The sequence below is a fragment of the Macaca fascicularis genome, chromosome 6 (assembly GCF_037993035.2).
Source record: "Macaca fascicularis isolate 582-1 chromosome 6, T2T-MFA8v1.1".
Taxonomy (NCBI): Eukaryota; Metazoa; Chordata; class Mammalia; order Primates; family Cercopithecidae; genus Macaca; species Macaca fascicularis.
Window position 1 is genome coordinate 148,113,445 of NC_088380.1, and position 21,406 is coordinate 148,134,850.

The 21,406-nt window shown below is 52.9% G+C and overlaps 3 protein-coding genes across 42 annotated transcripts in view; 1 reads left to right on the forward strand and 2 right to left on the reverse strand.

Moving 5' to 3' along the window:
* Window positions 1-503: 503 nt before the first annotated feature.
* RELL2 (RELT like 2) lies at window positions 504-4,174 on the forward strand. Of its 13 annotated transcripts, none has more exons than XM_073994477.1 (8): window positions 504-831; window positions 1,261-1,500; window positions 1,897-1,962; window positions 2,058-2,124; window positions 2,571-2,756; window positions 3,027-3,402; window positions 3,517-3,550; window positions 3,778-4,174. In XM_073994477.1, the coding sequence occupies exons 2-7, from the start codon at window positions 1,317-1,319 to the stop codon at window positions 3,547-3,549; spliced, it is 912 nt and encodes a 303-aa protein (XP_073850578.1). In that variant the 5' UTR covers window positions 504-831; window positions 1,261-1,316; the 3' UTR covers window position 3,550; window positions 3,778-4,174. The 13 variants fall into 13 exon arrangements, with proteins under 13 accessions (XP_073850578.1, XP_005558123.1, XP_073850579.1 ...); XM_005558066.4 differs by having other exon boundaries at window positions 504-824; XM_073994478.1 differs by having other exon boundaries at window positions 3,517-4,174.
* On the reverse strand, window positions 2,405-14,507 carry FCHSD1 (FCH and double SH3 domains 1). 14 transcript variants are annotated; one of them, XR_012414187.1, is made up of 21 exons: window positions 14,459-14,507; window positions 14,130-14,227; window positions 13,490-13,535; window positions 13,018-13,085; window positions 12,533-12,668; window positions 12,310-12,446; window positions 12,095-12,158; window positions 11,106-11,234; window positions 10,534-10,656; window positions 10,271-10,366; window positions 9,731-9,850; window positions 9,218-9,322; window positions 8,904-9,065; window positions 8,146-8,274; window positions 7,966-8,049; window positions 7,681-7,798; window positions 7,326-7,546; window positions 6,115-6,202; window positions 4,793-4,848; window positions 3,660-4,678; window positions 2,405-2,956 (listed from the first exon to the last, which is right to left on the reverse strand). XR_012414187.1 is itself a non-coding variant. In XM_065545913.1 (20 exons), exons 1-20 carry the CDS (start codon window positions 14,477-14,479, stop codon window positions 4,613-4,615), a joined length of 2,067 nt encoding a protein of 688 aa, XP_065401985.1. In that variant the 5' UTR covers window positions 14,480-14,507; the 3' UTR covers window positions 2,405-4,612. The 14 variants fall into 14 exon arrangements, 7 of the variants coding, with proteins under 7 accessions (XP_065401985.1, XP_045250907.2, XP_073850568.1 ...); XR_010587139.1 differs by having other exon boundaries at window positions 12,533-12,674; XR_012414191.1 differs by having other exon boundaries at window positions 2,405-4,678; window positions 9,726-9,850.
* A 2,306-nt stretch (window positions 14,508-16,813) lies between these two features.
* The window catches only part of ARAP3 (ArfGAP with RhoGAP domain, ankyrin repeat and PH domain 3), a 28,490-nt gene continuing 23,897 nt past the window's right edge, over window positions 16,814-21,406 (reverse strand). For 6 of the 15 annotated variants that reach the window (XM_073994460.1, XM_065545901.1, XM_065545899.1 and 3 more), the window contains 8 exons: window positions 20,142-20,270; window positions 19,928-20,061; window positions 19,618-19,700; window positions 19,485-19,520; window positions 19,293-19,356; window positions 19,045-19,182; window positions 18,786-18,824; window positions 16,814-17,842 (listed from right to left, as the gene is read on the reverse strand). In XM_073994460.1, the coding sequence (XP_073850561.1) occupies window positions 17,357-17,842; window positions 18,786-18,824; window positions 19,045-19,182; window positions 19,293-19,356; window positions 19,485-19,520; window positions 19,618-19,700; window positions 19,928-20,061; window positions 20,142-20,270 (1,109 nt within the window). In that variant the 3' untranslated portion in view covers window positions 16,814-17,356. Of the gene's footprint in view, window positions 17,843-18,785; window positions 18,825-19,044; window positions 19,183-19,292; window positions 19,357-19,484; window positions 19,521-19,617; window positions 19,701-19,927; window positions 20,062-20,141; window positions 21,025-21,406 lie in introns of all 15 variants that reach the window. The other 9 variants (XM_073994458.1, XM_073994456.1, XM_045394345.2 and 6 more) reach the window with 5 other exon arrangements.

Sequence of the window (21,406 nt, forward strand, 5' to 3'; positions counted from 1 at the left end):
CCTCCAGCCACACCCAGGCCACGCCCCCGGGGGAGCTCCGCCCCTCGCCTGGCTCCGCTCTCCCGGGAGCTGCGGCTTTGAGCGTCCCGGGTTGGGCGGGGAACTGGTAGCATCGCTCCTAGGATGCAAGGGCCATTTCTCTCCGGCCGGGGGTCAGATCCTCGGGAAGCTGAGCCATCCCATCCAGCCGCTTGCCCCAAACCGGGCGCAGGCCGTGGTCACTTCTCTAGGAAGCTCCGAAGATCCCGCCACGCCGTCCCTCAAAGGTGCGGAAAGCCGGCTTCCCCCAGCCCTCGGGGAAGATTCCTGACTCTCCGCTTGGTCGGGGCATCTGAGGGCAGGAGCTGCGCCAGGCGTAGCGGATAGACCAGTGGACAACACCCACGCCGGACCTCCTGTCCCCTACCCGGACCTAGACTCGGCGCCACACATTGCCCCGGGGGGGCCAGGCGCAGTCACGCGCGCGCAGAGCTCACGCTCTCCGCCCCGCACACCTGCGCTCCGCCTCCTGGTCCTGGGCCCGCGACGGGCGAAGGCATTTGGGAAGCCAGGGCGGCTGCGGAGGCGATCTCCCTGACCCAGGGCCGGAGTTGCCCAGAGCCTGCCGCCGCTCTCAGTCAGCCCGCATCCTTCTCTGTCCTTCCCTCCCCCCGCCTGCCACGGCGCGGGTATCCGCAGCCACAGCCCGGGGCCGGTGAGGCGGCGAAGGGGGAGGGGAGGAATCAAGGGATGAGCGCCGGAAGGGCGTCGGGGGCCCCGAGCCGCACTAGGACGCCCCTGGAGCCGGAACCTGAGCAGAAGCCGGAACCAGAACCAAATCACCGGTACCGGGTGGGCCAGGTGGTCAGGGTGGGAGAAACCAAAAAGGGAGAGGGGTGCGGGAGTACTGAGAGGAGGGGGCTGCAGAGGCCTGGCTCAGGCCGGCGCGGAGGAGGTGCGGGCGCTGACTCAGGCACGATTTCTGCTCCCGCCGCCTAAGAATTCCGTCCCATCTCGTGCTGCAGTGTCCTTGGGAGGGACGGAAGCGCGAACGAGCTGGAAAGGGGAACGCTCGGGGCGTCGGGGAAGCGGGACCAGGGTCGTGGTAGAGAGCTTGCGTAGCCGCTGACCTCTTGCCTTGGGCCGTATTGACGAAACAGCACCCCTGGCCCGGACAGCTCCCTGGTTGGGTAGGGGGTGGAGCCGGACCTTAGCCGAACGTCTTAGACGTGCTTGTTTCAGATCCTGAGAACTGCATTCCTACCCCTCCCCCATTCCCAGCTGCAGCCTCCTAAACCCAGGAGGCGCCCTGGCCCGCGCTCGCCCCCCAGGGCCTCATGTCGGAACCACAGCCTGACCTGGAACCGCCCCAACATGGGCTGTATATGCTCTTCCTGCTTGTGCTGGTCTTCTTCCTCATGGGCCTGGTAGGTTTCATGATCTGCCACGTGCTCAAGAAGAAGGGCTACCGCTGCCGCACGTCGAGGGGCTCCGAGCCTGACGATGCCCAGCTTCAGCCCCGTGAGTGGAGCCTGGAACCCTGGCTCAGTAACCTTTCACCCTTCTCCCCACACCTCTGCCCCTCACCTCTGCCTCCCTGACCAACAGACCCAGGCCAAATCCTGATCAAGCCTGCTCAGGAAGCTTAGTGATGCACTCTTGAGTTAGCAAGTGGGGTGACACCACTCTGAAAGCAAAACTAGAGAAGGCAGCATGGGCAGCAAGGGTCCTCTGGATGGTAGTCTTGGGCTTGCATTGGTGTCCCCATCTTTTCTGGTCCCTGAAATGCTGAGGTCCAGCATGATAGCAAGTAGGTAAAAGGGTATGTCCTAAGCAATAAATGATGGGAGCCACCAGGTAATGTTCCCCCAAAGCTGACTCATTCCTGCTTCCTTGCCAATCTCTTTCATCCTTCAGCTGAGGACGATGACATGAATGAGGACACAGTAGAGAGGATTGTTCGCTGCATCATCCAAAATGAAGGTGGGTCTAGCATAGCCCCTTGCTCCCTCCTTCTCCAACCTTCTCTTGCCCTGACCTCCACCTTCACTGACTCCCTCTTTTCCTTCTTCCCTCAGCCAATGCTGAGGCCTTGAAGGAGATGCTGGGGGACAGTGAAGGAGAAGGGACAGTGCAGCTGTCCAGGTGAGCTGGAAACAAGGGCCAGCATGACTTAGCTTGCCTTGGAGAGTATCCTCTCCTCCAGCACAATCCTCTCCCAGTCTCCTTGCATGTATGGGGTTGGGGGAAGGGCAAAGCTGGCTAACTTATAGGAAGAAAGAAGTTTTGTAGAAATCTCGATTCCTTCAAAACATCTCTCTCATCTAGATGTCATCAAACCTAACATTTACCTCTAGTGCCACTCCTTTGGGTTAAGCAATGTTCTTTTTAGCAAACAGCCCTGGGAGGAAGAACATGTGGTCACTAACATCTTAATATTGAATTTATTAGATAAAGACAAGAAAAAAATGTTGGGGCTTGGGGACATTGGGGCTTCTGGGGTTTTAAGGAGCATGCTGAAAGAACATAAGAAACAAAACATGAAGGGAAATGGAAATGTTACCCTTGCTCCCCTCCTCCCTGCTGTCCAGTGTGGATGCCACCTCCAGCCTGCAGGATGGAGCCCCCTCCCATCATCACACAGTGCACCTGGGCTCTGCAGCCCCTTGCATCCATTGCAGCCGCAGCAAGAGGCCTCCACTTGTCCGTCAGGGACGCTCCAAGGAAGGAAAAAGCCGCCCCCGGACAGGGGAGACCACTGTGTTCTCTGTGGGCAGGTGGGGCAGGTGCTCCAGGGAAAGTGAGGTTGAGGTAGGGGGCCCAATGATCAGGCACCTGATCCCAAAAGTGGGCCTTGGCTCTTTCCTCCTGGACTGTGAGCTCCAGCGGAAGTCACGCTACACAATGTGCCCCACAGTCTGAGAAGGCCTCCCCTACCTTAGGCCAGAGGGAAGTAGCCACCAAACTCAGGATGTCCCTGGTCAGAGGGGAGGGCCAAGCAGCCTCTGAGTTGTGGTCCTAAACCCCAGTGTTCCCTTCCCTCCCAGGTTCCGGGTGACACACATTGAGAAGCGCTATGGACTGCATGAACACCGTGATGGCTCCCCCACGGACAGGAGCTGGGGCTCTGGTGGGGGACAGGACCCAGGGGGTGGTCAGGGGTCTGGGGGAGGGCAGCCCAAGGCAGGGATGCCTGCCATGGAGAGGCTGCCCCCTGAGAGGCCACAGCCCCAGGTCCTAGCCAGCCCCCCAGTACAGAATGGAGGACTCAGGGACAGCAGCCTAGCCCCTTGTGCACTTGAAGGGAACCCCAGAGCTTCTGCAGAGCCAACACTGAGGGACAGAGGGAGGGGCCCAAGCCCAGGGCTGCCCACTCAAGAGGCAAATGGGCAGCAAAGCAAACCGGACACTTCCGATCACCAGGTAGGAAAACACAGCCAGGACTGTACTGGGCTGGGCTCTTATTGCTCTCTACTTTGGGGGGGCACTGATATGACCTACTCCTGTTCTCTCGTTGACCCCTCCCCTTTCTCTCAGGTGTCTCTACCACGGGGAGCAGGGGGTATGTGAGGTGAGTCTGCCTGAGCCCTAAATGAGGTAATCTCATCTTCCCATCACCTACTTAAACTACTTAAGCCTTTCAGCTCCCTGAACCCCCAGAGTATAAACTGCAGGCTTACCCTTTGCTATAAATCCCTTGGTTTGGTGGTAGAGGTAGGGAAGGTCCTGCAGCCCCAGGGGAAAAGCTGGATACAGCCTGAACAGGAAGCAATACTGTTACTCTTCCTCTTCTCCAAGTCTCCTTCTTCATTGTGCTGATGGACTACCAGCTGGCAGGGCCAGGGTGTGGGTGGGCGTGAAGGCCCTCCCCTCCACTGGACAGCACTGCCCCCCAGCTGAGGGACCAGCTCAACTTCTACCTGGAGTTACACGGTCTCAGGCTGGGGGCCTCAGGAGAGGTCATGGCCCCTCAGTCTCTTCTCCTTCCCCTGCCTGCAACAGGCTGCCTGACCCGCCTTCCCCAACACCTCGCTCCATATAATAGAGCGTGGCAGCTGGGAGCAGGCCCCTGCCCCTGGTGGGCCCCTAAAGCAATAGCACCATAGGCCCCCTGCCCTCTTAGCACAAGAGGCCCAGGCCCTGGCCTGGCCTTCGTGCCCTTTATTCATTGTCAATAAATCCGCTCAGACCATTACAGCTGCTTCGCATCCTGGCTCCAGCGCCTTCTGATCCCCAAGGCCTGTTCCTCTCCCCGGCCTAACCCCAGTGACCCTGGCATCCAGAGTGGGGTGGGTCACGGAGCCAGGGTGGGGAAAGAGGTGGGCCAGAACCACTAGAGACTTTGATGGATGGTTTCCAGCCCCAGAGATTTCAGGCATTTCACCACCCTAGATAGGGTGATGGCAGAAGAGAAAGGAGTAGTTCCAGTCCTAGAGATGATAGGACAATGGGAAAAAAAGGAGTGGGCTCCAGTCCCAGAAATGGGAAGGGGCAAGTTTCTACCCTTGGAGGTGAGGGTGGAAATAGGGAGATTCCAGGTTTTGGCTGTGTTGCTCTGGATCATTGAGGGTGTGGTCTGACAGCTTGAAGATAGGGACAGCAGCATCACCGGGGGTCAAGGATTCCCTGGCCTTCAGGTGAGGGGATCTGGGTGGCCAGGATCCGGGGCTTTAGCCGGCGGGGGAGGTGGTGGACGCATCTGTAGGGAACACACAGTTAGTGCTCCAGAGTCCTCCCTTAAGGGTATACCAGACAAAACAGGACTGATTGGAACCCCTCTACATACAATCTCCTCCAAGGCAAGGGCCCTTACCGGCCTGAGTCGAGGTACCATCATGTCCAGGAGCCCAGGGAAGTCCAGGGCTTTGTCTGGAAATAAGAACCACAAGTCAGTCTTCAGACTTTGTTTTGTTCAATGCTGTATCTCCAGCACTTAGGAAAGTGGCATTCTATAAATATTTGCTAAATTAATGGTCACCATCCTAGACCATAAAATCCATCACTCTATCCACTGTCCTCAACATTTATTGGGTAACTGCTGTATAATCAGCTCTGCTCAAGGTATAAAACAAAGGCAGATAGGATACATAGCGCTCCTACCCCCAGTGGCTGTCAAGAAACCAATAATGAAACCTCAATAAACACAATAAATGACTAAGTGCTAAGTCATGCAAAGTGAACTTGGGGTGGTGGAGATGATGGTAACTCCAGGGAGGGAGACTCCTTGTGGACAAGGTGGGAGTACCAGAAGGTTTTAGAAAAGGCAGGCATTCCACAGCCATTAAAAAGAATGAAATCATGTCGTCTGTAGCAACATGAATGGAGTTGGATGCCATTATCCTAAATGAACTAACTCAGAAACAGAAAACCAAATATTACATGTTCTCACTTATAAGTGGGAGCTAAACAACAGCTACACATGGACATAGAGATGGAAATAACAGACTCCCAGGACTCCAAAGGAGGCAAAGGTAGGAATCGAGGCAGGGGTGAGGGTTGAAAAATTACCTATCAGGTACAATGTTCACTATTTGAGTAACAGGTACACTAGAAGCCCAATCTCCACTAGTATGCAGTATATCCATATGACAAACAAGCACATGTACCTCCTGAATCTAAAATAAATAATAATAAAATAAAACTGCTATAGACATTTAAAAAAGAAAAAAAAGTGGGCATCAGAAAAAATGATACAAAGCTAGGTATCTGGACACTAGGAGCAAAAGGTGCATATTGGGAGGACACCATGAGAGATAACTTAGCTAATTTTTAAAATAGCGACTGAATACTTACTGTGTGCCAGACACAATGCTGTGTAGTCCACAGGCATCTTTTTTAACTCTCATAACAATTCAATGAGCTAGTACCTTTTCCTTACCTCATAAAGAACATAAACTGAGGCCCAGACAGGTTCAGAATCCCACCTCGAGTCACACACTTGGAAATGACAGAGCGGGATCTGAACCAGTCAGCCTGGCTCCAGAGCCCAGGCAAGTGCTCTCCACCAAGCTGCAATAGACCTTATTGCAAGATGCCTGAGGGCATGGAGAGGACCAGACCGTGACCTGGGAGTCCAAGCTTCCTCCTTCTTCCTTATCTGTTAGCCTCCCAGGGCTCCCAATTCCTTCCACTCACCCCCAGGCAGGACAGGTGCAGGGGGCCCATCCAACACAGAGGTAGGTGCAGGTGGGGAGAAGCTGGGAGGAGAAGGGGACGGCAGCATCTGGAGGTGGGGTGGGCACACAGTTATTCCTGGCACGTGGGGAGGTTTTACCAGCTTTTCCTCTCATCCCATCTTCAGTTCCTTCCTCATCACTTCCCAACACAGGAAGTGGCCAAATGTTTGCATTAAGATGGGGGGTGTAGCTGACAGATATTCAACAGTCAATATGTATTGAATGCTTATGTATACTATGTCTCAAGTGTTCTACTAGCACTTCACATGTACTAATTCATTCAATCCTCACCACTACCCCATGAGGTAGGCATTTTTATTAATATGACTCCTGTGTTAGAAGTGAGACCCAGGTTAAGCCAGGTCCAAAATCATAGAGCCAGTTATTGGCAGAGTGCTGGCTAGAACCCAGGTCTCCTGACGCCCACTCCTGTTCTCTTTCTGCTGTATGTATATACATTATAACAATAGGTATCTTATATTGAAACACCTTCTGCATTCCACTGCACTAAAGGCTTTGCCTCGGCCAGGCATGGTGGCTTGCACCTGTAATCCCAGCACATTGGGAGGCCAAGGCAGGCGGATGACCTGAGGTCAGGAGTTCGAGACCAGCCTGACCAACATGGAGAAACCCTGTATCCACTAAAAATAGGAAATTGGCTGGGCGTGGCGGCACGCGCCTGTAATCCCATCTACTAGAGGGGCTGATACAGGAGAATTGCTTGAACCCGGGAGGTGGAGGTTGCGGGGAGCCGAGATCGCCCCATTGCACTCCAGCCTGGGCAACAAGAGCGAAACTCCGTCTCAAAAAAAAAACGGGGGGGCTTTACCTCGATTATCTCTAATTATGACAGTGAGCCTGCTAAAGTAGGTATTATCCCCATTTTACACGTGAAGAAACAAGCTCAGAGAGATTAAATCATTGCCCAAGTTATACAATAGAAATTTGAACTCAGATCTATCCAGCACTAAAGTAGGACCCCCAAACTCCTATGAAGGCTGCCTTGGTTTCCCTTTCCCCTGCCCACCCATAGGAGATGGGGAGGCCCAGGCCACTACAGGAGGTAAACCTGGGGAGCAGAGGGGGCATTAAAATGAATATGAGGCTTTACTGGGGTGGAAGGGTCAACCCAGAGGTGCCTGGGTAGTTCAGGGAGAAGGTAAGCCTCACCTGTTCAGGGTCAGAGAGTTCAGGTGGCCCTGGGGGACCAAGCAGCTCTTCCACCAGCAGTGAGGGGAAGACCCCAACATGGCCCCCAAATTCTCCCCTCCAGAAGCCGTCATCTACTCCATCTTGGGCCCGGGGCAGCAGACGGATAAGCGCCCCCTCAGGGAAGCTCAGCTCCTCTGCACTCTGTCCGGTGTAGCTGTACAGGGCCCGTGCCAGGAATGCTACAGAGGCCCAGGAGAAACGGTGAGAGGGAGGTGGGTGGCAGTGCCCCAGGACCGTGACACCCCAGGGCTACAACCCCTAACAATTCTTCACCATACCCAGGGTCCCCTAACCCCAAATTTCCCTTTCTTACCTTTGGGCTCTGCCCCAGAGGGATTGTCACTGTCTTGGCCGCTCTCTGGGAGGGAGAGGTCCGGGAAGTTGAGATACCGCTCAGGGACAAAGCCTACCTCACCGTGCTGGTTCCGAGCCTGCTCACCCAGCAATGTGAACAGATATTAGATTTACCTCAGCAGTCCATGACCCTGGCTCTCCTCTACTCAGGCTTCTAGCTTTGCCTAGAAGGGTCCATGGGGGCCACAGAGAAGTCCCTCCTACTGCCCCCAACCCAAGGTCAGAGCCCAGGGTCCATACCCACCTTGACCAATTCGTCAGCATCTCCCTCCTCTATGACCTCCAGCCACTCACCCTCCGTGATTGTCAGCTCATCCTCATGCCCTGCCTGGGCCACACACGAAGGATTCAGGACTTGGCTGTCCCTGACCCTTGCCCATCAAAGGTCCCCACCCCCATCAAAGGTCCCCACCCCCATTCATACCTGATAGCGAAATACCACATGTGCAGGGCAGGGGAGGGGCCTAGTGGCCAGGGCTTGGGGGGCAGGCTCCTCAAAGAGCTCTCCTGTCTCCTCACATTCCTCAAAGTCAGAAAGCTCAGCATCCTCAGCCTAGAGGGGCAAAGAACAGACCTCATATGGGGCCCGCTCTCAAGCACTGGTTCTATCTCCCACTCTTCCATCTTTCCCGTAAAGGACACCATGGATCCCCCTCCAAGGTAGTTGCACCCATCCACTTACCATGTATACAACCACAGTCACCACAGAGTAGGATAATAACAACAGTAATAGCAGAGTTACAGCAATTGAGTGCATACTATGTGCCAAGCACAATGCAAAGTATCTTGTATATATTGTCTCATTTAATCTTCATAATGACCCAGTGCTAATAGTTTTGCACAACTATTAACCTCACTTTATTTATGAGGAAACTGGGGTTCAGAAAAGTTAAGTCACTTTTCGAGATTGCACAGCTCATAAGTGGAGTGGCTGGTACTCAAAGCCCTTACAGATTGCCCCAGAACCCTACTTCTTAATCATTCTATTATGCTCATAATAAAAATTTACTGAGGATTCTATGCCAGAAATTATGTAAAGAATGATATATGAATGATTTCACTTAAACCTCACAATAACCCTTTGAGTTAGGCACAACTGTGATTCCAGTTTTATAGGGTTTGCGTTCCACTGGAGTTTTTCACTTCTAAGTAAGGATGGGTAGTATCAGGGGAGGAGCTCACGGTTGGAGAGAGGTCCCTCTGGGACAGCCGAGCCTCGCTGAGACGTCGCTCCTGCTCTACCTCATCCTGGGCCTGGGTCATGGCTGGCTTCAGCCAGCGCTGCACATCGAGGCCAGCCCCCTGCAGCAGAGTCAGCCGGGCAGCCCCCTTCACCTGGCTCACCTGGCATAGGGAGGAAGGAAGTTAGTGGAACCTGGCTGATGGCAGTGTCTACTCTCTGCTTCTCCCTTCCCTCCTTCCCACCATCAGAAAGAGTAGAGGGAGTGGGGCTTGCCTGAGAAGGTGAGATCTCTAACCTCAGGGGTGTGCCTCACCTGTGCCCGGCGGATGCTCTCTCGCACTTCCTGTAACCTCTGTTCTATGCCTGGAGCCTCCCGTTCTGAAGCCTGCTGCTGCCTCTGCTCCAGTCGCTGCAGTACCTGGTTGGGAAGGCAGAGAACAGGGGTGGGTGGAAATACTGTGGGGCATGACTTACTACAGGACTGGTACTTTGCTAGTTGTATCACATACATTATGTCATTTAATCGTCCCTATGAGGTGGGTGCTATTATTGGCCCTACTTTAGTGATGAGGAAATTGAAGTCCAGAGAGGTTACGTCACTCCCTTACCCGGGGTTACAGAACTAGGAAGCAACAGAAGAGAATTTGAACCTATGTGGGTCTAGCTCCAAAAACTGTTCTTAACTATTGTGCCACACTGTTACCTTACAATACCTTTCCCTCCCCTCTGTAGCCCCATGACACCCTCAATGGCTCCAAGATCCCCTCTCTCAGCTCTTCTTGCTGAGACAAGAAGGTGCACATGACACCTGTGCCCCCCACCTCACCCGATGCCCATGGTTCTGGATCTTGTAGTCACGGGCAGCTCGGCTGGTCAAGCGCTGAACCTCTTTCTCCAGGCCACTCTCGCCAGCCATGCTTTCTGCTCCCCACTCCAGGGCACACACCTGAATGGGTCAGGGGGTGCTGTGAGGAGGACCTGAGGCTGCTCCTTCTCTCCAGTTCCCTCCTTTTTCCACTCTGTCTTGACCTCCAAGGACAAGGACAAAGAGGAAGGGGCACATGCCTATGGCCATGGATACAGGTAATGTGGACACAGAGATACAGAGCTTCAGAAATGGGATCCAGGTCGAGGGACAGAGGTAGAATGAAGAAGATGGTGCAGTCAAGTGACTGAAAGGTGGCCTGAGGTGTGTTTTTTGTGTGTGTGTGTCCTGGTGGGAGGGAGGTGAGTTGGAATTCTGAAACCCCCTCTCCATGGTGTAACACTCACTAAGTTAACGTAAAGACAAGGATAATGGAGGAGGAGGCCTAAATCATAGTCCCCTTTATATGTGGCCTGGTTCCAACAAGCAGGAAGGTCTCACCTGATCAGTCCCTGCTGGCTGAAACTGCTGAGGTGGGGTGGGGGAAAATACACCAGGCTCCTTAAGAAACAGCTTCAGGTCTTGCTCCCAGCTTACCTAGGGGTTGGGAAAAGTCAAAGTCACTCATTCACTGGCTCACTCTCCAACCCTGTTCCTAGCACTTCTTGGAAGAAAAAGGACAATGTGTGAAGGAAAGAGGGCTGCACTGGGAGGGAAGGGTAAAAAGGATCCCTAGGGAAGCTCTTAGAGGCCACAGCCCTCACCTGGGAGGTTGTCTGCTCCCCACGGTGGGCATGCTCCAGGACGACCTCTGCGGCTTCCAGCTCAGTGCGGCTGAGGGAGGTCAAGGGGTCCCTCAAGTGTTCTGACAGCTCACTGACAAGGGCCTAGAAAGAACCCCAAGATACTAACACCACCCTTCCCCCAGATCTCTACTGTAAAATAGGCTCGTTCCAGATTTGACAGGTGATGGTCATGAGATATAGGAAGGAGGGAAGAAGACATTCTTCATGAGAAAGGCCCTCGTGTGCAGAGCACTTAGAAGTTTAAAACATACTTTAACATCCATTCTCTCCTTTGAGCCCAACTAGTGTTATAAGATAGGCAGAGAAAGGGTCATCCCTGATGAGGAATCTGGGGTTCAGAAGGGTTACGTGTACTGTACAATGCCATGCAGCCAGCTAGGAGCAGAACCAGAGCCCATGTATGTATCATCTACCCACTGTAAGCAGACAAGATCCCCTGCACCGCCCAGTGTCATGGGGATCAAGAAGCAAGGGGGAGGTCCTCCTTTCCCTCCCTGCTGAGGGACAGGGGTGTTTGGGTTAAGACTGGCCTTGAGCAGAGCTGGCAGTTCCTCCTGGTAGTAATGGTCGAGGTGGGCATTGGTAGCCACCAAAGTAAGCAGGTACTCATTGCGGGCGGCTTGCAGCTGCTGGGAGTACTGGGCTGACTGGGCGGACAGCTAGGAGAGTAAACTGATGTCAATAGGAAGCCCTAGACCCCTTGAGTCCTTCCAAGACCAATTGAGAAGCCAGATCCAGAATGGATTCTCACATTATTGAGTGCTTACTATGTGCCTGGCACTACACTAAAAATGTTGCATACTCACAACTCCTGCTCAAAATCCTCTAGTGCCTTCTGCACACATTTAAAATAAAATCCACTGTTCCTTACCACGGTCCACCAGGTTCAATATGAGCTGACCCCCACAACCTCTCTAACGTCTTTTCAAGTGCTTGTTCCCTTGCTCACAGTACTCCAGCCATACTGGCCTTCTCTCAATTCCTCGAGCCTACGAAGTTATTCCCACCTCAGAGCCTTTGCACTCATCATTTCTTCTCTCTGGAATGTTCTTCCTTTAGATCTTTGCAAGGCCAGCTCCTTCTTGACAATTAGGCCACCTATTCAGAGAGGCCTCCCTCTAAATTCTACCCCCTTGTTATTCTTTATCATAGTACCTTGTTTTATTTTCATCTTAATCTAAGTATTTATTTGCTGTCTGTCTCTCTTAACCAGACGGTGAGGGCAGGAACTCTGTTGGTAGTGTTCTCCACTTATCCATAGTGTCTAGAACAGTGCCTAGTACCTGCAGATCCTCAATAAATGCATATTAAAGGACTGAAAAAGAAGGGTATTCTTTCCATTTTATAGAAGAAAATAAGGCTCAGAGAGATGAAGTAAATTAACCAAGGTCACCCACCCAGGAAGTAGGAGAGCCTGGATTCAACCCAGTCTTTCATACTTATGCACCTAGGTTCCAAACCACTAGACTACTCTGCCCTTCTCTTCCCTGCCCCACACTCATGCCCTCATCCCTCAAACCTTGGTGCTCAGTTTCTGGAGACTGGTCCGAGAGTGGAAGATCCCATGGTCACTTCGGTTTAGCCTGTGCAGATGAGGGAAAGGAGTCAGACCCACCCCAAGTGAGAGAATATGAGATCAGAGTCAGGCCCTGCTTTGGTGACTTGGCTCCACCCCTACACAGCCCCACCTCCCTGTTCCCCCACCTTGGGCTTCCTCACTCTACATGACCCCACCTGGCCTGGACGTCAGCTGCCTTCTCCTGTGCCAAGGCCCACACACGTTCCCGCTGCCCATACAGCTTCCGACTTCGGCTCAGCTCCCGGACAGACTGCAGCACCTCGGCCTGCGCCCTCTGGAGGTTCTCTGTTCCCTATTGGGATGCATACACAAAGTCCTGACCTAGACCACCTTTGGTCCCAAGCCAGCTCTTCCTTCACCCCATCCTCTGAGCCATACCTTCCTAAGCACCTGCTCCTTGGCGCTCCGCCCTGTGCCCCCTGCTAGGTCACGGTATCGGTCGGACGCCTGGAGCCGGGTTTGGCCCCCAGCCACGGTGGCATCCAGCAGGCAGCGCCAGGCACCGAACACTGTCCTGCCCCTCCCCAGAGAAGGTCTGTGTTGAGGAGGAGAGCACTCCACAGCTTCATGAGACCACCCCCGCCCCCTGACCAACACCATGGGAGACAGAGTGCTTTCCCATCCTCCCTTGTCTATAAGCCCATCAATCGATCAGCCCATTAGCTCAGCCACAAGCCTCACTCCTGCCCTCCACCCCACCCACAGTGTCCTTGCTGGGTCAGCTCCTCTGCTGCTGCTGTGTCAGCTCTACCTACAGCTCACGTGCCCTCCCCACTTGCTAGGCCTTCATCTCCACAGGCTCCTGGGGCTGAGCTCCCCATCACTTTTTGGTCCCTGTGGCCCGCCCCCTCCATAGGGCCCACCTGCTGTCCATCTCGCCGCTCCGGTGCCCTTCCCTCTTCAGGAATGGGCCAGCCAGTTTCTGGAGTGCCTGGTGAAAAAGCCATCACAGAACCAAGTTCCCTTTCAAAGACCCACCCCAACTGGGAGAATATGAGATCAGAGTATAATCATACCATCCTTTGGGTACATTATGTGCCACTTGCTTTGCTAAATGCCTTATAGTCATTAATTTGTATAATCCTTACAACAACCCTACATGAAGGTAAGGTATTATTTTTATTCCCATTTTACAGAGAAAGAAACTGAGGTCAAGAAAGGTTAACTAACTGGTCCAAGGCCATATGGCTATAATTACACAACAGGGATCTGACACCAGTCTGCTTGACTCTAGGCATCTGCTCTTGACCACAATAGGGATAGATATGGACAGACATTACTGGTGATGTAAAGGAGACTGGAACAAGAGGTAAGGTACAGAAAAAAGTCCCATACCTGCCCATACTCCCGTTCAATGGCTGCCCTCTGCTTGCTGTAGGATCTGCGGAGATTGCAGGTGGGGGATAAGGTTATGTTTGGGCATGTTCTCCCATCCTCAGTCCTCTACTCTGGGCAGGAAGAAGCCGGGGGAGCCAGGTTCCTAGAGCGTAACTGCACCCAGAGGGAATGGGACTGATGGGAGTCCTTGAGATCACCTCAGGCAGCCGCAACACAGGAAACCCTCACCTTACTGCCCTGGGCCCCAGCAGGATCCTCCCCAACCCAGAGGTTCATCTGTGGGCTTAGAGGTGAAGATTGATGGGGGCCTGGGTACGACGTCTGCCAGCCTTCCAACAGGTCTGGAAGAGGGAGAGGGATTCTGCTCTAAGGTTGATTGTAGGGTTGGGGGCAGTAGTGTGGAGTCAAGGGCTTTGAGGGAGAGTTCCTGTGTTTATGTGGGGGGGGAGCTGTGGGGGGGTTAGGTTGGGGAGCATTCCTATCCAGTATCTGGAGAGGCCAAGCCTAGGGTGAGGGCTGTGGATGGGTCGGCTGGGGAGCTCTTGACCCCTGTTCCTCCACCCCGGCAGATGTATGTTGGGGAGAAGTGGCGCACAACGACGAAGGTGAGTGTAAATGAAGAGGGTTAGGGGGCTACCTGATGTCCTCCAGCAGATCCGCCTCCCTTTGCTGCCGGGTCTGAAGGATGCTCAGCTGTTCCAGGAAGCGAAGCTTCACCTCCTGGGCCGGCTTCACCTGCGGGGGCAAGGAGAGGATGAAGACCCCGGGCACAAGGACCTAAAAAACACTCCGCGCAGGGAGCGGTGAGGGGGCGGGGCCAGGGAGGGGCTGAGCTCTTTCCTCTGTTACTTCTGGTTTGGGGTCTGATCCCTTCCGACTTCCCGTCTCCCACCCCAAGTCTGGTGCCCCCTTAGCTCCGTCCGTTCCCCCAGCCCGCCAGGAGTCCCCATTCAGGAGCAAGCTCACTTTTCGGGGCGGTGGCTGCATCTCCGCTCCAGCAAGGCGGCCAGCGACTGGACTCCGGAACTCGGGGAAGCCCCGCCCACTGTGGAGCCCCGCCCCAGGCCAGGCCAGGCCCCGCCCTCTGCCCGCCCACGACTTGTCCGGCGACGGCGCAGGGCGCGGAAGCGAGACCGGGCAGCAAAGAAAATAAACCTGTTACTGCTGCGAATACCCCGGAAGGGTCCGGGCGGCGGGGCGGACGCAGCGTCCGCTGGGCGGTGGGGAGAACCCCAGGCATCTGAGTCAAGACGCCTTGAGTTCTATTTGTAGTGTATCCACTGATTCAGCCTGTAATTATTGATAATTATTCATTTGCATATGTAGATCACCAGTCCCCGAGCTAATGATGAGGAATTCAATGTGTGACCAGGGAAACTGAGTCACTGGGCACCTGAGCAAAGATGCATCTGACGAAGAGAGGGCTGGTCCCAGACCTTTTCCTAATTCCCGCTTAACTGGAAAAGCCAGCGTGAGCAGGGTGAGAAACATGCCTAGATCCAGGAAGGCACCAGGCCCAAAGGTAAAAAGTCTGGGCCCCACTGAAAAGTAAACGATACCAGTGAGTCGGCGAGAGCTGGGAGATGCGCAGGAAGCCCCTGCCATCTTTAGGATCTTCCGGCCCTAGCACTGCTTTCTGAGGAGCCTCTCTCCCATTCCTCATCCTCCTCACCGAAGCTCCTTTGGCTCAGGCACCTGTCCCAGTAACCCTGACATGGTTCAAAACTCCAGATTCACACTCCAACTCCCCACTGACACCTCTGCTAGTGTATCTAATAGGAACCTCAACTTTTAAAGCTTTTATTTATTTATTTATTTATTTTTGAGACGGAGTCTCGCTCTGTTGCCCAGGCTGGAGTGTAGTGGCTGGATCTCAGCTCACTGCAAGCTCCGCTTCCTGGGTTTACCCCATTCTCCTGCCTCAGCCTCCGGAGTAGCTGGGACTATAGGCGCTCGCCACCACGCCCGGCTAGTTTTTTGTATTTTTTTAGTAGAGATGGGGTTTCACCGTGTTAGCCAGGATGGTCTCGATCTCCTGACCTCGTGATCCGCCCGTCTCGGCCTCCCAAAGTACTGGGATTACAGGCTTGAGCCACCGCACCCGGCTAAAGCTTTTAAAGCTCCTTCAACGTGATCCTCCCCCGGTAACGTTTTAAATGGCACCGAATTTCCTCCAGTTAGTTAAGCCAGAAACCCAGAGTCAGTGTGCCTTCCCCTACTCCTACATTCTATCCATCAGTAGGTCCTACAGGTTCTATTTCAGACAACAATAAGCAAACAAAAACCTCTTGATCCACTTCCCTCAATTTCCAAGACCACTATCCTAGTCCAAGCCCTCATTATTAGACTTCTGGTCTAATATCTGGTCTCCTTACTTCCACACTTCCCCCACCCCAACCCACTGTTCACCCAGCAGAGTGATCAACCTTTTTTTCTTTTTTAAAGGGAAATAAGATCTCATCATTTACTTGCTTAAAATGCAATTGCTTCAGAATAAAATCCAAATAGAATCCATGGCCTTCAAGGGTATGCATGGAAGACCCTGCTGGTCTTTCTTACTTCAGCCTGTACTCTCCTCCCACTGTCCGCTCACTGTGCTCCAGCCTCCTTGCTGTTCCCTCAGTAGACCAAGTACCTTCCAGTGCAGAGCGTTCTTCATGCCCGCTTTCCTTCTCCAGAATCTCTTCCTTCCAGCATTCCACCTGTGTCTTCCAACAGCTTCTTTCCCTTTGCAACTCTTCACAGATGCCTTCCCCATCCACCCAGTCCAAAGGCCATTTCCACAATCACTTTTTTTTTTTTTTTTTTTTTGAGACGGAGTCTCGCTCTGTTGCCAGACTGCAGCGCAATGGTGCCATCTCGGCTCACTGCAACCTCCGCCTCCCAGATTCAAGTGATTCTTCTGCTTCAGCCTCCTGAGTAGCTGGGATTACAAGCACGTGCCACCACAACCAGCTAAGTTTGTTTTTTTAGTAGAGACAGGATTTCACTATCTTAGCCAGGATGGTCTCAAACTCCTGACCTCAGATAATCCATCCCCCTCAGCCTCCCAAAGTGCTGGGATTACAGGTGTGAGCCACTGCGCCTGGCCTCCACAATCACTCTTCAAGTTCATCACTTTGGTTCAGTTTCTTCACAGCACTAAACTCACTTGTTCAAGTACTGGTTTATGTGTTTATTTGCTATTTTCTGTTCCCCTCCACAATGGAGGATCCATAAGAGCAGGGGCCCTGTTTGTTTTGTTCATGCTATATCCCCAGACCTGGGACCAATTAGGTGCACAATACATATTTGTTGAATGAATGAATGAGAATGGTAGTCTTTTGGTTCCAAGGTTTATTGACAATTACTCATCTATTTTTGACTCCCCTGGTCCCAGCCCCCAAACTCAATCAGTCTCCCTACTCCAGGCTTCACTGTAGTCCCAGAATGTAGGAAGTGGGACAGGATAGACTTTAACATCATCCAGGCCTCTGGTTTCCAAAGCATTTTTTTCTTTAATGCAATAAAACCATTCCTTTAAAACCCAAAATCTCTCACAGAACCCCTACATATCAAATATATAAAGCAGGAGCTGCCCTTGTTGAGGGAAAATATGTGAGGCTTATGGCTCTGACAGTTTGACATTCACTGCTCTCCTTACTTCAGTTACCTCATGGTACAGATAAATGGGCTGGGCCCAGAGAGGAGCCATGACCTGTCCTGGGACACACAGCCACTGAAGCCTTCAGTCCAATGCTCCTTCCACAGCACCACACTGGATTCTGGAGTCTTTCCAGCCGGGCCAGAGGAAGCTGCAACAGTGCCATGATGAGAGCTTCTGGGTCTTCTGGTACCTACCCTCTCAGACTGCTGGTCCTAGGGTCATGTGAGGGGATGGCTGGAGGGTGGACTAGAAATGCAGGGGGGTTGGGTGGGGAAGCCAGGTGTCTGTGTTGGAAGGCCAGTGGGACTGGGGGATTGGGGGCTGGATGGCTGGGAAGGACTTCTCAGGCCTGCAGTGGTCTCTCCTTTCCTCAGGATAAGGCTGCTGAGCTCCTGGAGCAGCTGTTCCTCCAGGGACCCCCGTGCCTGGGGACTGCTCTTTGAAAGGGGGCCCGGAGGGGGCTCAGGTGGCCTCTCCTCCTGGCCCAGGGTGCTTGACTTGGACAGAAAGGGTTGATCCAAGGACTTCTGGCTGGTAAGGGGGTTCTCTGGCTTCACTGTCCACTCCCGTGTGGTGGAGAAAGAGGTAGAAGTGTCCAGGGTCAACTCAGGGAAGGCCCCTACTTCTTCATACACCGGCTCCTCATACACAGGCTCCTCCAGCTCCTCTTGCTCCTCCACAGACCCCTGGGATGACTTCATCGGCTGAACGGGAATGGGATGGCAGGAGTGGGCACAGAGTTAAAGTTACCAGATTATTAATCACTAACATTTACTGAGCTCTTCCTCTGGGCCAGATGCTGTAAAATACTTGGCATGTATAATACTAGAACAACCCTGTGCAGTGGGTTACACTACAAAAGAGTCAACTGAATGCAAAGGGGTTAAGTTGCCCAGCATCACATAATGAGTAAATGGCAGAGCTGGGGTTTGAACCCAGGTCTGTCTAACTCCAAAATGCATTCACTTCATCACTTTCCTTCTATTTCACAGATTCTGTGACAACTTTCCCCTTTTTTTTTTTTTTTTTTTTTTTTTTTTTTTTTTGAGACAGAGTTTCACTCTTGCTGCCTAGGCTGGAGTGCAGTGGTGTGATCTCGGCTCACTGCAACCTCTGCCTCCCAGGTTCAAGTGATTCTCCTGCCTCAGCCTCTCAAGTAGCTGGGATCACAGGCATGTGCCACCACATCTGGCTAATTTTGTATTTTTAGTAGAGACGGGATTTTACCATGTTGATTAGGCTGGTCTTGAACTCCTGACCTCAGGTGATCCACTCACCTCAGCCTCCCAAAGTGCTGGGATTACAGGTGTGAGCCACTGTGCCCGAACTTTCTCCTTTTATTACCGCACCTTATACCTCTCATTTTCCTCATTCTTTCTGGCCTCCTCTCTCTCTGTCCTGTCCCTCTCCCTCTCCCTTTCTCTCTTTCTCTGTCCTCTCTCCCTCTCTCTCACACACACACACACACCCCCCCCCCCGATGGGCTACACACACCCACACACACACACACACACACACACACACACCCCGATGGCCTACACACACCCTGATGGCCTACATGAGGAAAACAGAGCACATCCGGGGCTCAGGCAGCACAGAGGAACACAGGGTTGACAGGCATACTGCTGGAGCAGGCACAATACTCACAAAGAACATGGACAGGGTCCTCCGGTTGTGTAGTTGCCGCTGGACACAGGTGGGGTGGGGACAAGGGGAGGGAAAGATATAAAGACACAGTGAGGACTAGCAACAGGAGACAGGAGTGGTGAATGGGGGTGAAGAAGGCAGAAGGGAGGGGGACAGTGAGCATAGGGTGGCACCAGGCTAGCAGGCACACCACTCCCTACTGCAACGTGACAAGGGTTACAGCAGGAATCAGGGGTTGGGGCAGACTGGGGTGCCTTACCAGGGTCTGATTGGCAGAGAGGAGGGTGGCTCCACTGTCATCCCCACGGATAGGCAGCAGAGGCATAGTGCCAAACTTCTGACGGGCAAGGTCGGAGGAGGAACGGCGTCGTAAGACCACTGGCTGCTGGTCATCGTGCTGGTGGGAGCGTGAGGGGTTGGCACCAGTGGGCATGAAAGGCACTGAGGAGGATAGCTGGGCCCCAGGGGGACCACAGACCCAGCCCTCAGCCTTTTCCTTCCCCTCACCTGGGCTTTAAGGATGCTGGTGGTCCAATCCCACATCTCATCCTCGTCAGTGCAGGACAAGTAGCTGGGGTGATCAGAGTGGAATCAGAGGGAGAGAGAGGGTCACAGCTATAGGAATGGAGCATAGAAAGAGGGAGGAGAAAAGACAGAGTGCAGAGCTGGGCCAGAGAAGCCAGGGCAGGAGGTACTCACAGGTGCATCTTCTCCAGTATCAATGTGAAGCCCCACCTGGGAGACAAAGACGAACAGTGATGGGGCAGTCAGAAAGGGCAGGGGGGTGAAGGCAGGAAGGTCGTGGAAGTGCGGGCTGGGGAAGAAAACTCACGGTGTTGGGGGCTTTAACTTCTTGCGGATTCCCAGGAAGACTTTGACACCTTCCAAAGGCCACTCCCGTTCTGGTTTAGAGCTCTGAGAACAGAAACAGAGTCAGTGAGATCGAGAGATGAGAAATCATGGTTAATGAGGTCAAGATGTCATGGAAGCAATGGGGTTTGTGGTCACAGGGTCTCAGAAGTAGGGGGCAGGAAAGCAATGAGATTGATGAGAGCATGGGCTGTGGAGTCAGAGGGTGGGTGGAGTCATGGCTCCTCTCCATGGCCACCCAGCATCCCACGCCTCTGGCCCCAGGGCCTCACTTTCTTCTCCTTGAGTAGCAGCAGGCAGCGGCCACGCAGCAGAAAGAACCTCTCCTGGAAGCGGCTTCCCAGCAAGCGTGGTGGCTCCTCACGACACCGCAACAGCCCCACCCGTGGGCTCTCACGTCGGATACCTGGGCACAGATGGGCAATCATGGGTCGAGGGTGCTAGGGGAGAGACCTGGGGGGTGCTGGGCAGAGGAAGGAGGCTCACCTGTGAAGAGGCAGCCGGCTTGGGCCAGGGGGACTTTTTTCAAGAGCAGGGAGGCTGAGCAGGGCTCTGGGAGCTGGCACCATTGTAAGGCCTGCTCTAAGACCTTTTCCTTGGGATGCAGTGGCCGCTCTTAAGGGGTAAGGTGAGGGTATATATCAACCAGAATATTCATACTAAGCCCTCACCAGTCCAGCTCTCACCAGTCATTCATTCATCCATTCAATTATCCAACCACAGACATTTATTTTTCACTGTCTCTATGCCAGGTACTGTGCTGGCCCTGGGATACAGTGGTGAGCATGATACACATGGCCTCCCTTCACAAAGCACACAGTCTAGTGAGGGTAGAGGCACAAAATAATTGCAGACAAATAATTGCTTTGCAAGAAACAATAAGCTGAGCGAGCAACAGCACAGCAACTGAAATAGGGTAGTCAGGCAAGACCTTTCAAAAGTGGCACTTGAAGATGAGACTCAGAGATCTGAAGGATTAGGAAGAGCAAGCCATCCTACGATTGGGTGATAGATTTCAAGCATGACAATATGCAAGAACAAAGGCTGTCAATCAGGAAAGATGTATTTGGGGAAGTAAACAGCCAATGTAGCTATAACGAAGAGGATAGATATAAGAACAGGTGATGTGAGATGAGGCATGGAGGACGTAGGGGCAGACATTCAGGGCCATGTGAGCCATGGTAAGGGATTGGAATGATACTTTAAGTTCAATGGGAAGCCACTGAAGGGTTTTAACCATAGGAAGGATATGAGCTGATTTATGCTTGAAATGTTCACTTTGCTGCTGCGTGGAAAATTGATTGTAGGGAGGCAAGCATGGAACATTGTCCAGCTATCCCCTTTCTGGGGCCACGCATTTTAGTGGTTACTGTTGACAAAAAGATAATGGTGACTTCAGCTAGGATGGTGGTAGCAGTGGAGATGGAGAGAAATGATTGATTCTAATGGAATCGACAAGACTAGTTGGTGAGTTGGGTATGAAAATGACACAAAGGGAGGAGTCCCAGAGGACTCCCAGGTTTCTGGCCTTAATCACCAGGTGAATTGTGCTACCATTTACTGAGTTGGGAAAAACTGGAGAATGGCCTAGACTTTTTTTTTAGGAAAGGGGACTAGAAACCATCTAAATTGGTCTTAGATGTTTTACATTTGAGTTGGTTGTCAGAAGTGGCGGTGTCGAGTCGGCATTTGGATATGTGAGTCTGGAGCTGAGAGGAGAGATGTGGGCCAGAGATATAAATTTGGATGTC